At 37.6% G+C, this 13,886-nt stretch overlaps 2 protein-coding genes across 2 annotated transcripts; one reads left to right on the top strand and one right to left on the bottom strand.

Annotated features, from left to right (window-relative positions):
• Positions 1-6,078: 6,078 nt before the first annotated feature.
• Positions 6,079-13,783, bottom strand: LOC132796234 (protein rhomboid). Its single transcript, XM_060807326.1, has 4 exons — positions 13,154-13,783; positions 7,556-7,917; positions 7,151-7,493; positions 6,079-7,083 (listed from the first exon to the last, which is right to left on the bottom strand). The coding sequence occupies exons 1-4, from the start codon at positions 13,397-13,399 to the stop codon at positions 6,775-6,777; spliced, it is 1,260 nt and encodes a 419-aa protein (XP_060663309.1). The 5' UTR covers positions 13,400-13,783; the 3' UTR covers positions 6,079-6,774.
• LOC132796237 (uncharacterized) lies at positions 8,414-9,724 on the top strand. Its single transcript, XM_060807329.1, has 2 exons — positions 8,414-8,515; positions 8,596-9,724. Exon 2 carries the CDS (start codon positions 8,606-8,608, stop codon positions 9,206-9,208), a length of 603 nt encoding a protein of 200 aa, XP_060663312.1. The 5' UTR covers positions 8,414-8,515; positions 8,596-8,605; the 3' UTR covers positions 9,209-9,724.
• Positions 13,784-13,886: the final 103 nt, after the last annotated feature.

The raw sequence follows: 13,886 nt of genomic DNA, 5'->3' as shown, positions 1-13,886 counted from the left end.
CAACTACAGCTGCCAAAAGGCCAACTTGATGAGGGACTTTAAGGATTGCAGTTTGGGCAAAGTAAGTGTAATTTTTTATATAATTATAATAATGAGTGATTGTCTATATTATCTACTCGACTACTTTCCATGTTATGACAGCGGTTTGGCAGTAGTTTAGCTGTAAAGTAGGAACAATTCTTAAAATCTAGACAGATAAACCATTTTCTATAGTTTACTATTCAACTAAACCGGTTAACAAGTGCTTCAGCGTCCAAAAACTAACGAGATGAGGTAATTATTTCCACAGAAAGTTCAAAGATTGAAGTTTATCAAAACGGGTTCAGTCAAGTTAGTGTTATTTTTGATATTATAATAGAGTGATTTTTTATATTATATATATTCCATGTTATGAATGGATTCAATAATGATTCAGTTGCATAAATAAAGCCATCTCTAGGGTATGAGAGAGTGCATTTTGTATACTACTTTTCTTTGTTGTCAACCGGTTCGCAAGTGCTTTAACAATGGTCAAGAAGATAGAGAATCACGGAAGCAATTCAAATTAGAAATTATTGTTGTGTTGTAAACCAATTTATCAACCTTAGGCGTGATTTAATAATTCCCTCGATTTCAAAAATGAATTACGACTTTCCTTGCTTTACTTTATCAGAGCTTAGTATAAAAATTAAATCTTAAAACCTCTGATGGTTTTCAGATTTCGAATTTTTCAATTTTCCAGTTGCTTGTGCACAAGCTTCAATCTTTTATTTCTTGACTTGACTGGGCAATTGTCTCCACTCAACTGTGGCTAATTTGCAAAGATGCCGCTGTGATGATTGCAACGCCTTCACTTAGCGAAAGGATTAAAAAAGTTGTCGCAAGTGAAGCGTGAAAATTTCAACGCTATGGAAAAGTTTTGCGATTTGCCTACGCCAATTTTTTCACGCCCTGGCATTTGGATGTCCCAAACACCAAAAACCCCCTCAGCTTACGACACCCATTCCCCGTTGCCAGGGTTGCAACCTCTTGGAAAGAGGTAGGAAAGAAAGAGCGAGAGCGAAGCACTTCGAGACAGCTGTCCAATGAGACAGCCGAATGGCGCAGGCGCTCTCAACAAAGGGGCGTGACCAATGAGCAACCCTCTCTTCTGCCCCTCCCATTTCCCCCTATTTTGTTTAAAAATCACAGCAGTCTCTGGTTCATTTGTCTCGCGACTTATTAAACAATTTCTATCAAAGAAATTCAGTTGTTTTCGCTGAATCAAAAAAACAAGATTTCTACCAAGTTCGCTGAATTTTCTTCAGTTCCAAAACTCAAGACTCAAGAGGATTGAAAGGACAGGACAGCTTCTTTTGGAGTTATATTACCCGTTGCATAATGACAAAATATACAGAATCCCTGGCCCAAGGTGAAAGAACACTCCAGCAATCCATCAGCTATAATATATAGTGAGGAATTTCAAATTTGCAATCGTTAATCAAGGATATTAAAACCAGATAAAACTATGTAAGTTAATTTTTTATTCATATTTTATTTTATTTATGTATTTACTTGAATTATTTTTAGCAAAGATATATGGGTAATTCCTTTACTAAAAGTGTCGCGGGCGAGATTTGTCTTTATTAAAAAAGTAATGTTTTTTTAACTTTATTATTATTATTAGAGAATTACCCATATAAATAATTGCAATAGTTGCAAAGTTTATAAATTAAAGAAACATTTTTAATATTGCTAATAAGATGTTAAGGAACTGCAAAGAGTGCTTTAAAAAATATTAATAATTCAAAAAAACGTAAAATTCATTAGTTTATTATTTCCCTTCTATAGTCCATTTTTTGTTTGTTTTTTTTTTGTGAAAAGTTGTTTACTGAAGTGTAAGCTTCTAATTAAATATTAGAAGTTAAATATTATTGTTATATTTATTCAAAATACAAATATATTCCAAGTTATGAAGAGAATTTAAAGTACAGTAGCTGATTATATACAATCTCGGATTTTGCTATTTGTTTCTTATAGCGCATGTTGACAATAACGAAATACGCACCACGATGAATAGCTCCAGCTAAATATAATTTAATTAATATGTTTTATATTGTTTATTTAGATATTTCGTAATTCAAAAATACATACATAAATTGTAAAAACTTAATTGTACTAAATTAATTAAATAAATTATATTAAGCTGTTAAATTTTGCTTCGAAATTGCGTTTATAATGTTATTTTTGGAGTCGAAGCAGCCAACACTCTCTTTTCTGTAAATGCATTTTTTGTATTTAATACTTTTGAATTACAGATTAGGAATATTTATTTTACTTAAACAATATGTTGAAAACAGAAAAATAGTCCAAATTGTTTATTATATTTCATTTATTTCAACAAACGTTTGTTCATTTTAAGGTGGGAAAAAATTGAGGAATTTAAAGAACCGCAAGCAAGAAAAATATTGAACAGCAAGTAAGAAACATATTGAACCTTATTAATTACGATAATTTGTTCTATTTTAAAATCGGATAAAGGAAAGTTATGTTCAATATTATATATATATATATAGAAAGTGTCAAACAAACTGAGACATTGGCAAAAAGCGTGGAAACTTTCTATGCCAATATTGATGCAATATTTATCCGATTATAATTTGAACTCATTTGATATTCATAGGCAGATGATGAGCAGGCGCAGGAAAATCAATTTGAAGTGAACGCGGTCATCAGTTTGGGATTAGACCAGACACCAGTCTTCACAAGTGACTTGGCCAGCTCATTTGGGGTACGAGAACGATGGGAACTTGTGCCTAATCCAGCTCACAGACATCATGTCGCGCGCCAGCGGTGGCAACAACCCTCAAATGGACAGCAACGAGGTGTGGCTCGTAAGCGGATTTGAGGCAATCAAATCAAAGTTGCCACACAAAACAACCAACAAAAAAAAAGTGAAGAAAAAAGAAGTAGAAGGGAGTCAGAAGTCAAGTCGACACATCGTCAGCATCAAAATCAAATTAGCACCACTTTTGGTAGCTAATTTTGTTATCATTCGCATGCAGCACGCAATGTATTTGTGTGTGTGTGTGTGGCACGTGTGGCACTAAAGATAAGATTGTAGAGTCAACAAACAGCAGCCACGAGTCAACCAACCAACAACACACACGTGCCCCGGTGACCATAAGCTGGAGTTTAGGCTGAAGCAAAAGCTGCAGCTGCCCAAAAGTTGGAAGCTGGAAAAATCAATATTGCCTTGCCACGCCCACCAGAGTGATGCGGGTTTAACACCCACTTGAACCCATCCAGAGTGTGCGCAATTATTTAATGTGATATTTTCAATTACATTACGTGGTTGCCGGAATCCGATTCAGTTATCCGTTAAGGTACACATTAGTATAGCATATATCAGTGGGCGTGGCTGAAATCGATAAGCTGTTGAATGCACGAAGGTCTTTAATTGAATGGTTTCCTTAACTACTTCATACCATCATCAAGTAAGGCGAAAAATAAAATAATCGATTATCATATATGCATATACATATGTCCAAAATCCATTCATTCTTAAAACCGTTTTGTAGCACTACTTTTAAAACAAAAATTTGGTACACATATATAAAAACTTTCCAAATAATTAGCTTATTAAATTCCCTAAGACTTTTCAATCCATAATATTCGATGCCTATCACACAACCACAAAGATTCAATACTTTACTCATCCCATGTAATTCATGATTTTTACTTTAAAATAAAATTTAAAATTTGAAAACGGCCAATTGAATAGTAAGTTTTAAATTCGGTTTGTAAGTTTTCATAATTATTTTTTAATTTTTGTCAAAGCTTTGTGCATTACACGTTTCACACCTTACCATAAATCCAAGCTCCGCCCCACTTTTGTGCAGCAATTAAATTTAATATTGGCACCATCTCTTTCCAAGCAGCAAGTGAAATCTCGCGGCGTTTAAGTGCTCCACGCGGATGTAGATTGTTGTTGGCCACTTGAATCTGTCGTGAACGGCTCAAATTGCCAACTCAGCAAGTGAAATACCAGGCGAACAGAGATCAACAGAAAGCAAACACTAGCTTATTTAGTAACGTCATCTATTGGCATCTTTCGACAAATCTTGTAATTGAAATTTAGATTATAGCACCCTCAAAGTATGCTACAATATATGAAATATATTTGCAAATGCGCGCGCTATCAGGATGTCCTTTGTCAAAAGGATTTCTCTTCTGAATACAAAATGATTTATGTACTTACAAGGACGAAAGTCCTTACACGACCCGAAATACAATAAAACAGCGAATATCTCGGACATATCCTTTTTGATCCTTGCGAATCCTATGTCAATCGAAGCCTATTCGTAAGGACTATAATCCTGCCAATTTTGATCACGGTCGTCCTTATGGTTCTTAGGATATCCTGAAACTAACGATTTTCAAATATTTAATTTATCCAACGAAACTGAAAAATTACAAGTGTTAAATGCCAATCGATAGAATAGGTCCCCGAGATCCTTGCATTATATGTCCTTTGAAAATGCGACTGGAGATGGCCGAAATATAGCATGTTTTCGAAAAAGGACCCTGGTCGCACCCTTAAAGTATGCTACAAAAATTTATTATATTTTCGCAATAGCTTTTGCGCGCCAATTTGAAATTTGAAATTGATAACCACAATGTTGTTGGCTACTACTTGATTCTACAATGAACGGCTCCAAATTGCCAACTCAGCGAGTAAAATACCAGGCGAACATAAATCAGCAGCAAGCAAACAGTAGCTTGTTAAGTAGCGCCATCTATTAGCTGATGCTGGAATTACAATTCCAAATTGAATTAACACACCCTTAAGATATGCTACAATAAATGAAATATTTCTGCAATGAAATACGCGCGCCAATTTCAAATTTGAACATTAATGTATAAGAATTTCAAAAATCTCAGTTATTTAAAGGACGATGGGTATGTCCTTTGGCATAAGGATTTCTCTTCTGAAAAAAAAAATGATTTATGTACTTACAAGGACGAAAGTCCTTACAGGACTCGAAATACAATAAGACAGCGAATATCTCGGGCATATCCTTTTTGATCCTTGCGAGTCCTATGTCAATCGAAGCGTATTCGGTAGGACTATTATCCTGCCAAATTTGATCACGGTCGTCCTTGTGGTTCTTAAGATATCCTGAAACTAACGATTTTCAAGTATTTCATTTATCCAACGAAACTGAAAAATTACAAGTGTTGGATGCCAATCGATAGAATAGGTCCCCGAGATCATAGCATTATATGTCCTTTGAAAATCCGGCAGGAAATAGCCGAAATATAGCAAGTTTCCGAAAAAGGACCCTGGTCGCACCCTTAAAGTATGCTACAAAAATTTAATTTTGTTGCTGTGGCTTTCGCGCGCCAATTTTAAATTGATTGGCCACTTCATGCCGACAGAAACGTCTAAAATGTGTTCACACAGCGAGTGAAACTCCAGGCGAACATCGATGTGCTCGACGTGAACTCAGATTGTTGTTGGTGGCCGTTTGAAGCATCCGTGAACGACTTAAAATTGCCATCTCAGAAGATGAAATACCAGGCGAACAGAAATCAGCAGCAAACAAACACTTGCTTATTTTGTAACGCCATCTATTCCCTGGCGCTGGAATTAAATTTTTTAGTAGCGTCATCTTTTGGCAAGCAACAAGCAACCACTTGCTTATTTAGTGACGCCATCTATTTCTTGATGCTGGAACTAAATTTTGTATTAGCGTCATCTTTCGGCAAGCAACCAATTGTTTATTTGGTGACGCCATCTATTTCTTGATGCTGGAACTAAATTTTGTATTAGCGTTATCTTTCGGCAAGCAAACACTTCCTTATTCGGAGACGCTATCTATTGCACAATGCTGGAATTAAATTTTGTAGTAGCGTCATCTTTTGGTCTATCTTGCAACTGAAATTTGAACTGACGCACCCTCAAAGTATGCTACATGAAATTAAATATTTTTGCAATGAACTGCGCGCGCCAATTTAAAATTAAAAATGTCAATTTAACATTTTTAAGAGTTTCGAAAGGATAGACTTTTTAGTATTCAAAACAAAAAGCTTTATCGAAAAAAAAACTACATATCATTTATATAAGTACATCAAAATGTATATATTTTATTTAGCTTACATCTAATTACACATTAAGCTGTTTTTGTTTGGAATTTACGCTTTACGTTTCACTGTATCGAAGTGAACAAGGGTTTAATTAACATTGTTGTATCCGGCAATCGTATTTTCAAATAATTACTATAAAAAATATATTCACAACGCCTTTCGTAATTTGTGTGCGTGTTTGTGTTGCTGGCTAAGTTTGCTGCCTTTCGTATTATTTTTATATATATATAGATATAAATATATCGTAAAATATGCATAGAAAGTGTGTGTACAAAAATAAATAAGTAGAAAAGATGGATAATACAGATTAGTGCGCATAAAGGACACTTGTCAAATCTTCTATATATACAAGTTGTAACATCAACATGCTGTTTGCCGGCTGCACAAGTCACAAGTCCGGATAAAAGATATTTACGTATATAATAAATTACGATTATATAAAAATATAGCACAGGAATGTGTCTACAATCAATTGCTTGATTTGTTTTTGTTACAACTATCAAAAACTACTCTACACGTACTCACAGTACCTAATTAATGATGGCCTAGATCAAGTGCACTTTGGACACGTAGAAAACGCAGGGGCAGGGAAAGGCAGAGGAAAAACCTGAGGCTAATGGAGAGGGATCTTAAAGTAGATTATGTTGGTGGTTGGTTTGGTCCGCTTCAGTTGTACTCAGGCTTGGGGAAATAGTCGGGCACAAAGATGTGGATGATGATGCCGGTGGTCATGAGGGCAAAGTAGAAGATGACCGCCACCCACCAGAGTATGCGCTCCCAGCGACGCACCTCCAGATTGCGCAGCACTCCGATGCCCACAAGGAGGCCAGCAACGGCGCCCGACAAATGCGCCACATAACCGATCTGATCGTGCTGATCGGTAAGATGGCGATACACCGATGTGCCCAGATCGGTGAAACAGAAAATGAGGAAAGCCAGCAGCTGCACAATCGCATACTCCATCTCCTTGTAGTTCTACAAAATAGGAAAAACGAGAGTTAAGAACGAAGGTATTATAAATAGAAGACTCTCAATCTCTTACCATGATAATGGTGGCAATGTGGGCGGTGATCAAAGCGTAGACACCGCCAGAGGCGCCGGCAAGAAAGATGCGCGGACTGGTCAGCGAGGTGCCCATGGAACCGGCCAACACACCAGCCAAATAAACGAGCGCCACACGCCACCAATGATGCACCAGCTCGAGGGCGATGCCCAGAAAGATCTGAATGATCAGGTTCATCATCAGATGCATGATGCCGACGTGAACAAACATGTAGCTGAGGAAACGCCATGACTCGTAACGCTTGTAGGGATTGTAAATGCAAAGGGTCGCTGCTGGACCATTGGTGCTTTCGCCCAAGCGTTGATTATGATTTGGATCGTCTCTGTAAACAAATAAATTGAGAGATTAACGAATTGAACTCATGCAGATTAAAGATTTACGTACTGAAAGTAAATGACATCCACGAGAAACATGATAATCTCCACAATCGAAAAGATGACCATAGTTAGAGGGGGCGGGCAGATGGACATTTGTTTCTCGTACGCACCGTCGGGCTCATCGCCCTCGAGGGGCTTCGGTGGGGGCACAATGTAGCGACAGTAGCGCGTCAAGAGGTTGCGTATCATCCATTTGTGGCGCAGCGACATCACATAGAACTCCTCAAAGTCCAGATGCCCATTATTGTCCACGTCGCTGCGTCGCAATATCTGCTCCGCGATGTGCGGCGGAATGTCGCGACAGTAGCCATCCGATATGAGACTCTTCAGCTCGTGGACACTAATCAGTCCGTCTCTGTCTGAGTCGTGCTGCAATCGAGAAGCGATAAATGAGAAATGTTCTTTACATTTATATTACAGGGTATACATTAATTCAATCATTGTATATTACGATATTTACTAACTAATGTATTTACATAATTTGTTTCCTCTTTTACTGCTTCGACTTCATCTATTTCTATTCCAAAGTTCTCTTTCGGTGTTGCAACTTTTTGAAGCTGATGCGTCTTGCATTATTGAAGTTTTGTATAAAACAGATCAGACTACTATATCATATACAATAAATGTGTTTCTCTTATTTAGCTTGGGCAATTTGAAGTTTTAATTTTATACTTGAATTGATCACAATTACTTAAAACAAATATCGAATCTATTTATTTTAATTTTAAATGAAACAAATTTGTAAATGCAATGTTTATCTTTCTTCATTCCTTGTTCACGTTGTTGATAACATATACTGAACTTTCATTCAACTTTATATTTTGTAATAATTTAGTATTTGAAAAGCAGGCGACGCTTTTGTCATCATTGCTGACTGGGAGGAGTCGATGTCATTTTGTGTTACAGTTACAGTTCAGGTGCTTCGTTTGGCTAGCAAAGGCAAAGGCAAAGGCAACAAACAAATCAGGTAAGCGGACACAGAGAACAATAAAAGCGACTTAGAACAAGAAAGTGACTAATCAACGTTATGTTGTAAACCTATTCCAGGTGAACAAGGATGACAGGTGTGTGGCAGATGAGCAAGCAGTTGCTGCTTTGGATGATGGGCCAGCCGGAGGAGACGCAGTGCAAATACGATTGGCTGGACGATGAGGAGAACGATATGGAGGAGGAATCATCGGGCATTGGCACAGTGATTGCCATCTGCATGGCGCTGGTGGGATTGGGATTCGGTGCCTACCTCATACCCAGTCCGCTGACCCAAGGCACTCGACCCAATCGTCGCCTGGTTGTTGTCGAGGAGCGAGAACAGCAACAGCAACAGCTACAGCAACAACAGTTGGGACGGGAACGCGAACGTCGCGCAGAGGTAAAGTTAAGAGGAGCAGCGTCGGATCCTTTTGACAACTGGCAAGATGTGCTGATGCCACATGGCGAGGAATTCTCGTGGCTACTGCAAGCACAGCAGCACAATCTGCGCTGCGTCTGCAGCGATCGCCAGCAGCTGTTGCAGTTGCAACAACAATTGCTGGTCAGCCTGCAGCTTCAGCAGCCAGCGGAGATATTCTACGATTTTCCCAGCAGCGATGAAAGTCACGAGGAGGACTTCAAGGATTTGAATGACCCCAGCCAAATCGATTTGGCTGCAGCTGTGCAATAATAGATGCTTTTTTTTGTTAGCCGCCAAACAATGTTGCATTCTCCCAAAATTTACAGTCAAAGCACTCTCAACAATTCCAAGCAAATAAAACACAGAGAGAAACGCGCAACAGTTGTTCAAAATGTTGAATAAAGCGAGGGCCAAGCATTAATTATTACGAAATGCCATTTGTTGGGAGGTGTTGCCACATGTTGCATGTTGCATGTTGGTTGTGCAACGTTGGGTACCAAATGCGGGCAAGTCAAGTATCTACTGCTGTCACTTGCCCACCTTATAAGGGGAAGTCCACAAAAGCTGTCTTATTAAGTGACCAAAACCAAACTCAAATAACTCAAAACGAGGACACGGGGAAAAAAACGTCAAACAGCTCTGACAATCGATCAGTTGTAATAAGTTGTAATAACCTTTTAGATAGAGTGACACAACAACCAGCAACTAGTTGAAATTGCGGCTTAAAGTTGCTTGATAACAATTTAACAAACAATATTGCAAATATGAATGAAGCTCTCATATTTACTTCTCAAATTTGTTATCTTATTATAAGCAGAAAATTCTATTAATAGAAGCAAAGTCTAAAAAAAGTAGATCTTACAATCTCAGGCTAGATATTTGGTCTAGTGATTAGAATCACAGCTGTTAGATATGCCAGATAACAGTTAATTCAATAGAAGTTTGCTTTTCATTTTGAGATTTCAATAAATTTCCATAATGTTGATCTTGTTTGCTTTCTATTCTGACATTTTATTAGTCGTTCTTGCTAATGAAAATAATTATTTTCGTTTGCTTTCTATTCTTGATTTGAAATAATTTTTTTTGGAATTTTATTAGTTGTTTGTTTGTTTTTTTTTTTGCTAATTTAGGGAGAATTTTGTGGTCGGTGATATGAACTGAGCAAACTTTGTTCGCCCTAATTTAGTTCTTCGACTAAAAACCATCTGTATAAACAATAGCAAAAAAGAGCTCGTATATCATTATTATTGCAAAATTTCAGCTGATGGCACTCCCATCAAATCTATTAAGAATTCAGCAATGCTGTCATTATTTGTAATCAATATATTTCCTTGAATTTCTAAAATAAACACATGCTCTACCTCAACTGTTTATGCGTAATTTTGATATAGGGGATTTCTCAACTTTCTATAACTAAAATATTTGAAGAATTGAAAATTCCTAGAAACTACAGAGCATCTGTTAGTCGAGCACGCCATTTCACAGTTCAGTTTTACGATCTAATAAAGTTGTTTCCTTATATGCAATTCTTTTGTCGATGAAATGATAATATTTAATGTTGAAGCGTTCGCAAAAAAAAGCGAACTCGTCAGATCATTGAGCTGATTACAGAATATAAAGTATTTATATAGAGTTCCAATATGACTAATGGCTAACAATAAAAGGCTAAAAGCAAAATTCAGCTAGCAAAGCAATGTTAAGTTTTCTTCAATTGTTTGCACAATGCGAACAAAGTTATGTGTTTGTGAGTAAGTGGCCATAAACAACAGGTATTCCCATGTGAGGTGAGAGAAGGAGAGAGATCGAGATAGTGGAAGGAAAAGAGAAAGAGAGAGAGAGAGAGAGAAGCTAAGCACTTGTACTGAACAGTTGTAGATGTGTCTTAGATATTTGAAAACAATGCTGAAACAATAAGTTGACGATTATGCTCGACTACAAAATACTTTAACAGTTGCATTTGGTATACTGGACAAAGTTACTTTCATTCAATGATATTATTTATGTAGTTATTAAATGTTTTACGAAATTATTCATCAGATTTAGGTCACCAAAATATTGCACAATAAGAATTAAGATGAGTCGATGACCTCAGCAGTCAACACTCTATTTTCTCTAAGTTAAATGTAGTATTATATAATACTACATTTGGTATATTATAATACTAGATTTAATATTATAAATAAACAAATACAATTATTTGTTAAATAGTTCAAGAATGCAATATTTTACGATTCAATAGAAAATAAGCTCAAATTTATTATATAATGATTTATTTGAATTCATTTATTACATTTTAAAATGTATATAATGATTTTCTCTGTATTCTTATTTTTATTTCTTTAATTTTTTTAAATCCTCATCCACATAAGAATTATAAATATTCCCCAAACAAATAATAATCTTCAAAAAAAAAAAACTATTTCAACACTAACAGAAAACAATACAACACTTTTTAAGGTTTCAAGCATTGCCACGCATTGATAACACCCGCTTTCGCAGACCTTGAGTGCAGGGTATAAACGTGAGTAAAAAAAAAAAGTAAGAACAAAATACACAAATGCGATAAGCTGTTTTCATGTTGAGCGTTTGAAAGGCGAGTGCAGTGGAAACGGGGCGATATTAATAAGGAAGAGCTTGAGTTACTCACACGATTTTATTAATTGCAGGTTACAAAAACAAACACAAAAGCAAACAAAACCCCGACATCTGAATCAGCATCGGAATTAAACTGCAAATGCTTTACAGCTGCATAGCTGTGTAATCATATGTGTGTGTGTGTGTGTGTGTGTGTGTGTGTGCTGAATTGTTAAGGCCGTTAAAAGTTTTTGGCGATATGTTCGAGCAAAAGAACGTAGATAAGATTACACAGTGAATTCTTGAAAATTAGAGCGAAACATCGATAGGCAAGAAGGGGCGGAAACAACAGGTAGCGTGAGGGAGAAAGCACGTCAATGTGAATTAATAATACCAGATATTCCAGATATGTTTAATTATTTATATATGCATGTAAAATTAACCGCAGCCGCAGTCGTAACCGCAGCAAGACGGAAACCGCACTCACATACAAACATTGAGGCAAACATGTAAATGAATCCATGAATCCAACACGCAGAAGAATCAGAATCAGAATGAGAAACAGAAACAGAAACTGGTTGAACAAAATGATGAAATGCAATTTGTATGTTAAATTCGCCGCACGGCGATTTCTGATTCTGTTTCTGTTGTCAGTTGCCAGGCAGCAAGAGAAAAAGAAAAACAAGGAGAGGGGCCAATGAACGAACAACAGCGAGCCGGCTGAAAGGCAGCTAGTTGTGTGAGTGCGAGTGGGAGAGCGATAGACTAGAATGAAGGAATGTTGTGAATTAGAAAGACAACGCAAGCAAAATGAGTAAAACAAACAAAGAAGCAATGAAAGGGAGCAGACTATCACGAAAGGGGGAAGGGGGAGTCAAGTTTCGTGATGCGATGTGACCAACATGAATGACAGGGAGCGACTCTTGATAGCGCCTGGCATATGAACATAATATGTACATTTAAAATGGCAACAGTGGCGGCAAGTGACTAAGTCATGTCAAAGAACTGACAACCGCGAACAACAACAAACCAAGTCAGAAAGTTCCCCACACACATATGCTTTATTAACATACATATGTATATGTGTGTGTCTGTACTTATAACCGGTTTTTTCTTCTGCAAACGATAACAGAGTTTGTCTTCTGCCCACCACTGTTAAGTCTGACTGCAAACACAAACACTGTTAACATTGAAAGACATATGCAAGTGTGAAAAGACGGAAGACATGAAGACGTGCAAATTTGCCAATGCGTAAGATAAGCTCAGCTGCACTCCACTTGGCGCCTCTCTCTCTCTCATCGTCTCACTCATTCACACACGCGCACGCACAGAACGAAGGCGCGCAGTCGCATCGGATGCATTAAAAATAGAGCGTGACAATTTGCAATGCAATGCGTATATATGTTTGTTGTACTGGGGGAGTGTGAGATTGAGAGAGGTGGGAGCAAAAGGTCGAGAAACGACAATGGTAAATGACTCACAATAAGCGTCATGACTCGACCAACTTTCACCAAGGGCAAAGCACAGCACAACGTTCCTAGGCAACAACAAGGAAATTCATTCAGCGCACAAACGACAAAGAGAGCAAGAGGGAAAGAACTCAACTACTGTAAATGCAATTGCTGCGCTTGCTTTACTCACATTATCGAATATTTCGCGCATCCTGCGACGATCCTCGGGCTCCTGCATGGCATTTGTCTGGTTCAACGGTATCTCCTCCATGTCCACGGTGTCTTGGCGCATTGGTCGCATTGGACGCGACGTTGGCGAACGCTGCTCTGGCGGTATTGTGGGGTAAAGGCCATTTTCAACGTCCCGCTGCTGCTGCTGTTGCAGCTGCTGAGCGGGTGTTTGGCTCTGTTGTCGTGTTACTGTCTTTGCTGGCATTATTGTGAATTATGTATTCCTTGTATTTATTTATTTATTAATTATTATTTGTTGGCTCACTACTTTGGTACTGTGTTTTGTTGTTATTTGCTTCTCTTCGCGGTTGCAATGCTAAGGCCACACTACGGTCTCAATGGCTACGACACTTGGCAATAAATTGTGCTCCGACTCATGCTTGCTTGTGATAAGATTAACACATCATTTGCTGCCAGTCGCGTACACGCTAACTAATAAATGCAATTGGAATCACAAGCACCACCACATCAACAGTAAAAAAAAAAATAGCCACAACGGTAACACAACTTAAATGTTGCCGCACGATACGAAATTGTTCCGCACAAAAAAAATCGCGTCTGCTCTCTTCGCCTAATCGCAGTAGAATGAGAGGTAGAGATGGCCAAACATCGGTGGCCTCATCGGTGCATCGATGCTATTGCAGTTTTTTGTAACATCGATATTCTTTTTCTGGTATTTTTATACTGAAAAG

Source organism: Drosophila nasuta, chromosome X, assembly GCF_023558535.2.
Source record: "Drosophila nasuta strain 15112-1781.00 chromosome X, ASM2355853v1, whole genome shotgun sequence".
NCBI classification, from domain to species: domain Eukaryota; kingdom Metazoa; phylum Arthropoda; class Insecta; order Diptera; family Drosophilidae; genus Drosophila; species Drosophila nasuta.
This window is presented reverse-complemented; position numbering and strand designations above follow the sequence as displayed.

Coding starts and splice junctions, on each gene's coding strand:
- LOC132796234 (XM_060807326.1), bottom strand. CDS start 13,399: ATGCCAGCAAAGACAGTAACACGACAACAGAGCCAAACACCCGCTCAG. Junction 7,494..7,555: donor GTGGATGTCATTTACTTTCA/GTACGTAAATCT, acceptor ATTTGTTTACAG/AGACGATCCAAATCATAATC. Junction 7,084..7,150: donor ACATTGCCACCATTATCATG/GTAAGAGATTGA, acceptor CCTATTTTGTAG/AACTACAAGGAGATGGAGTA.
- LOC132796237 (XM_060807329.1), top strand. CDS start 8,606: ATGACAGGTGTGTGGCAGATGAGCAAGCAGTTGCTGCTTTGGATGATG.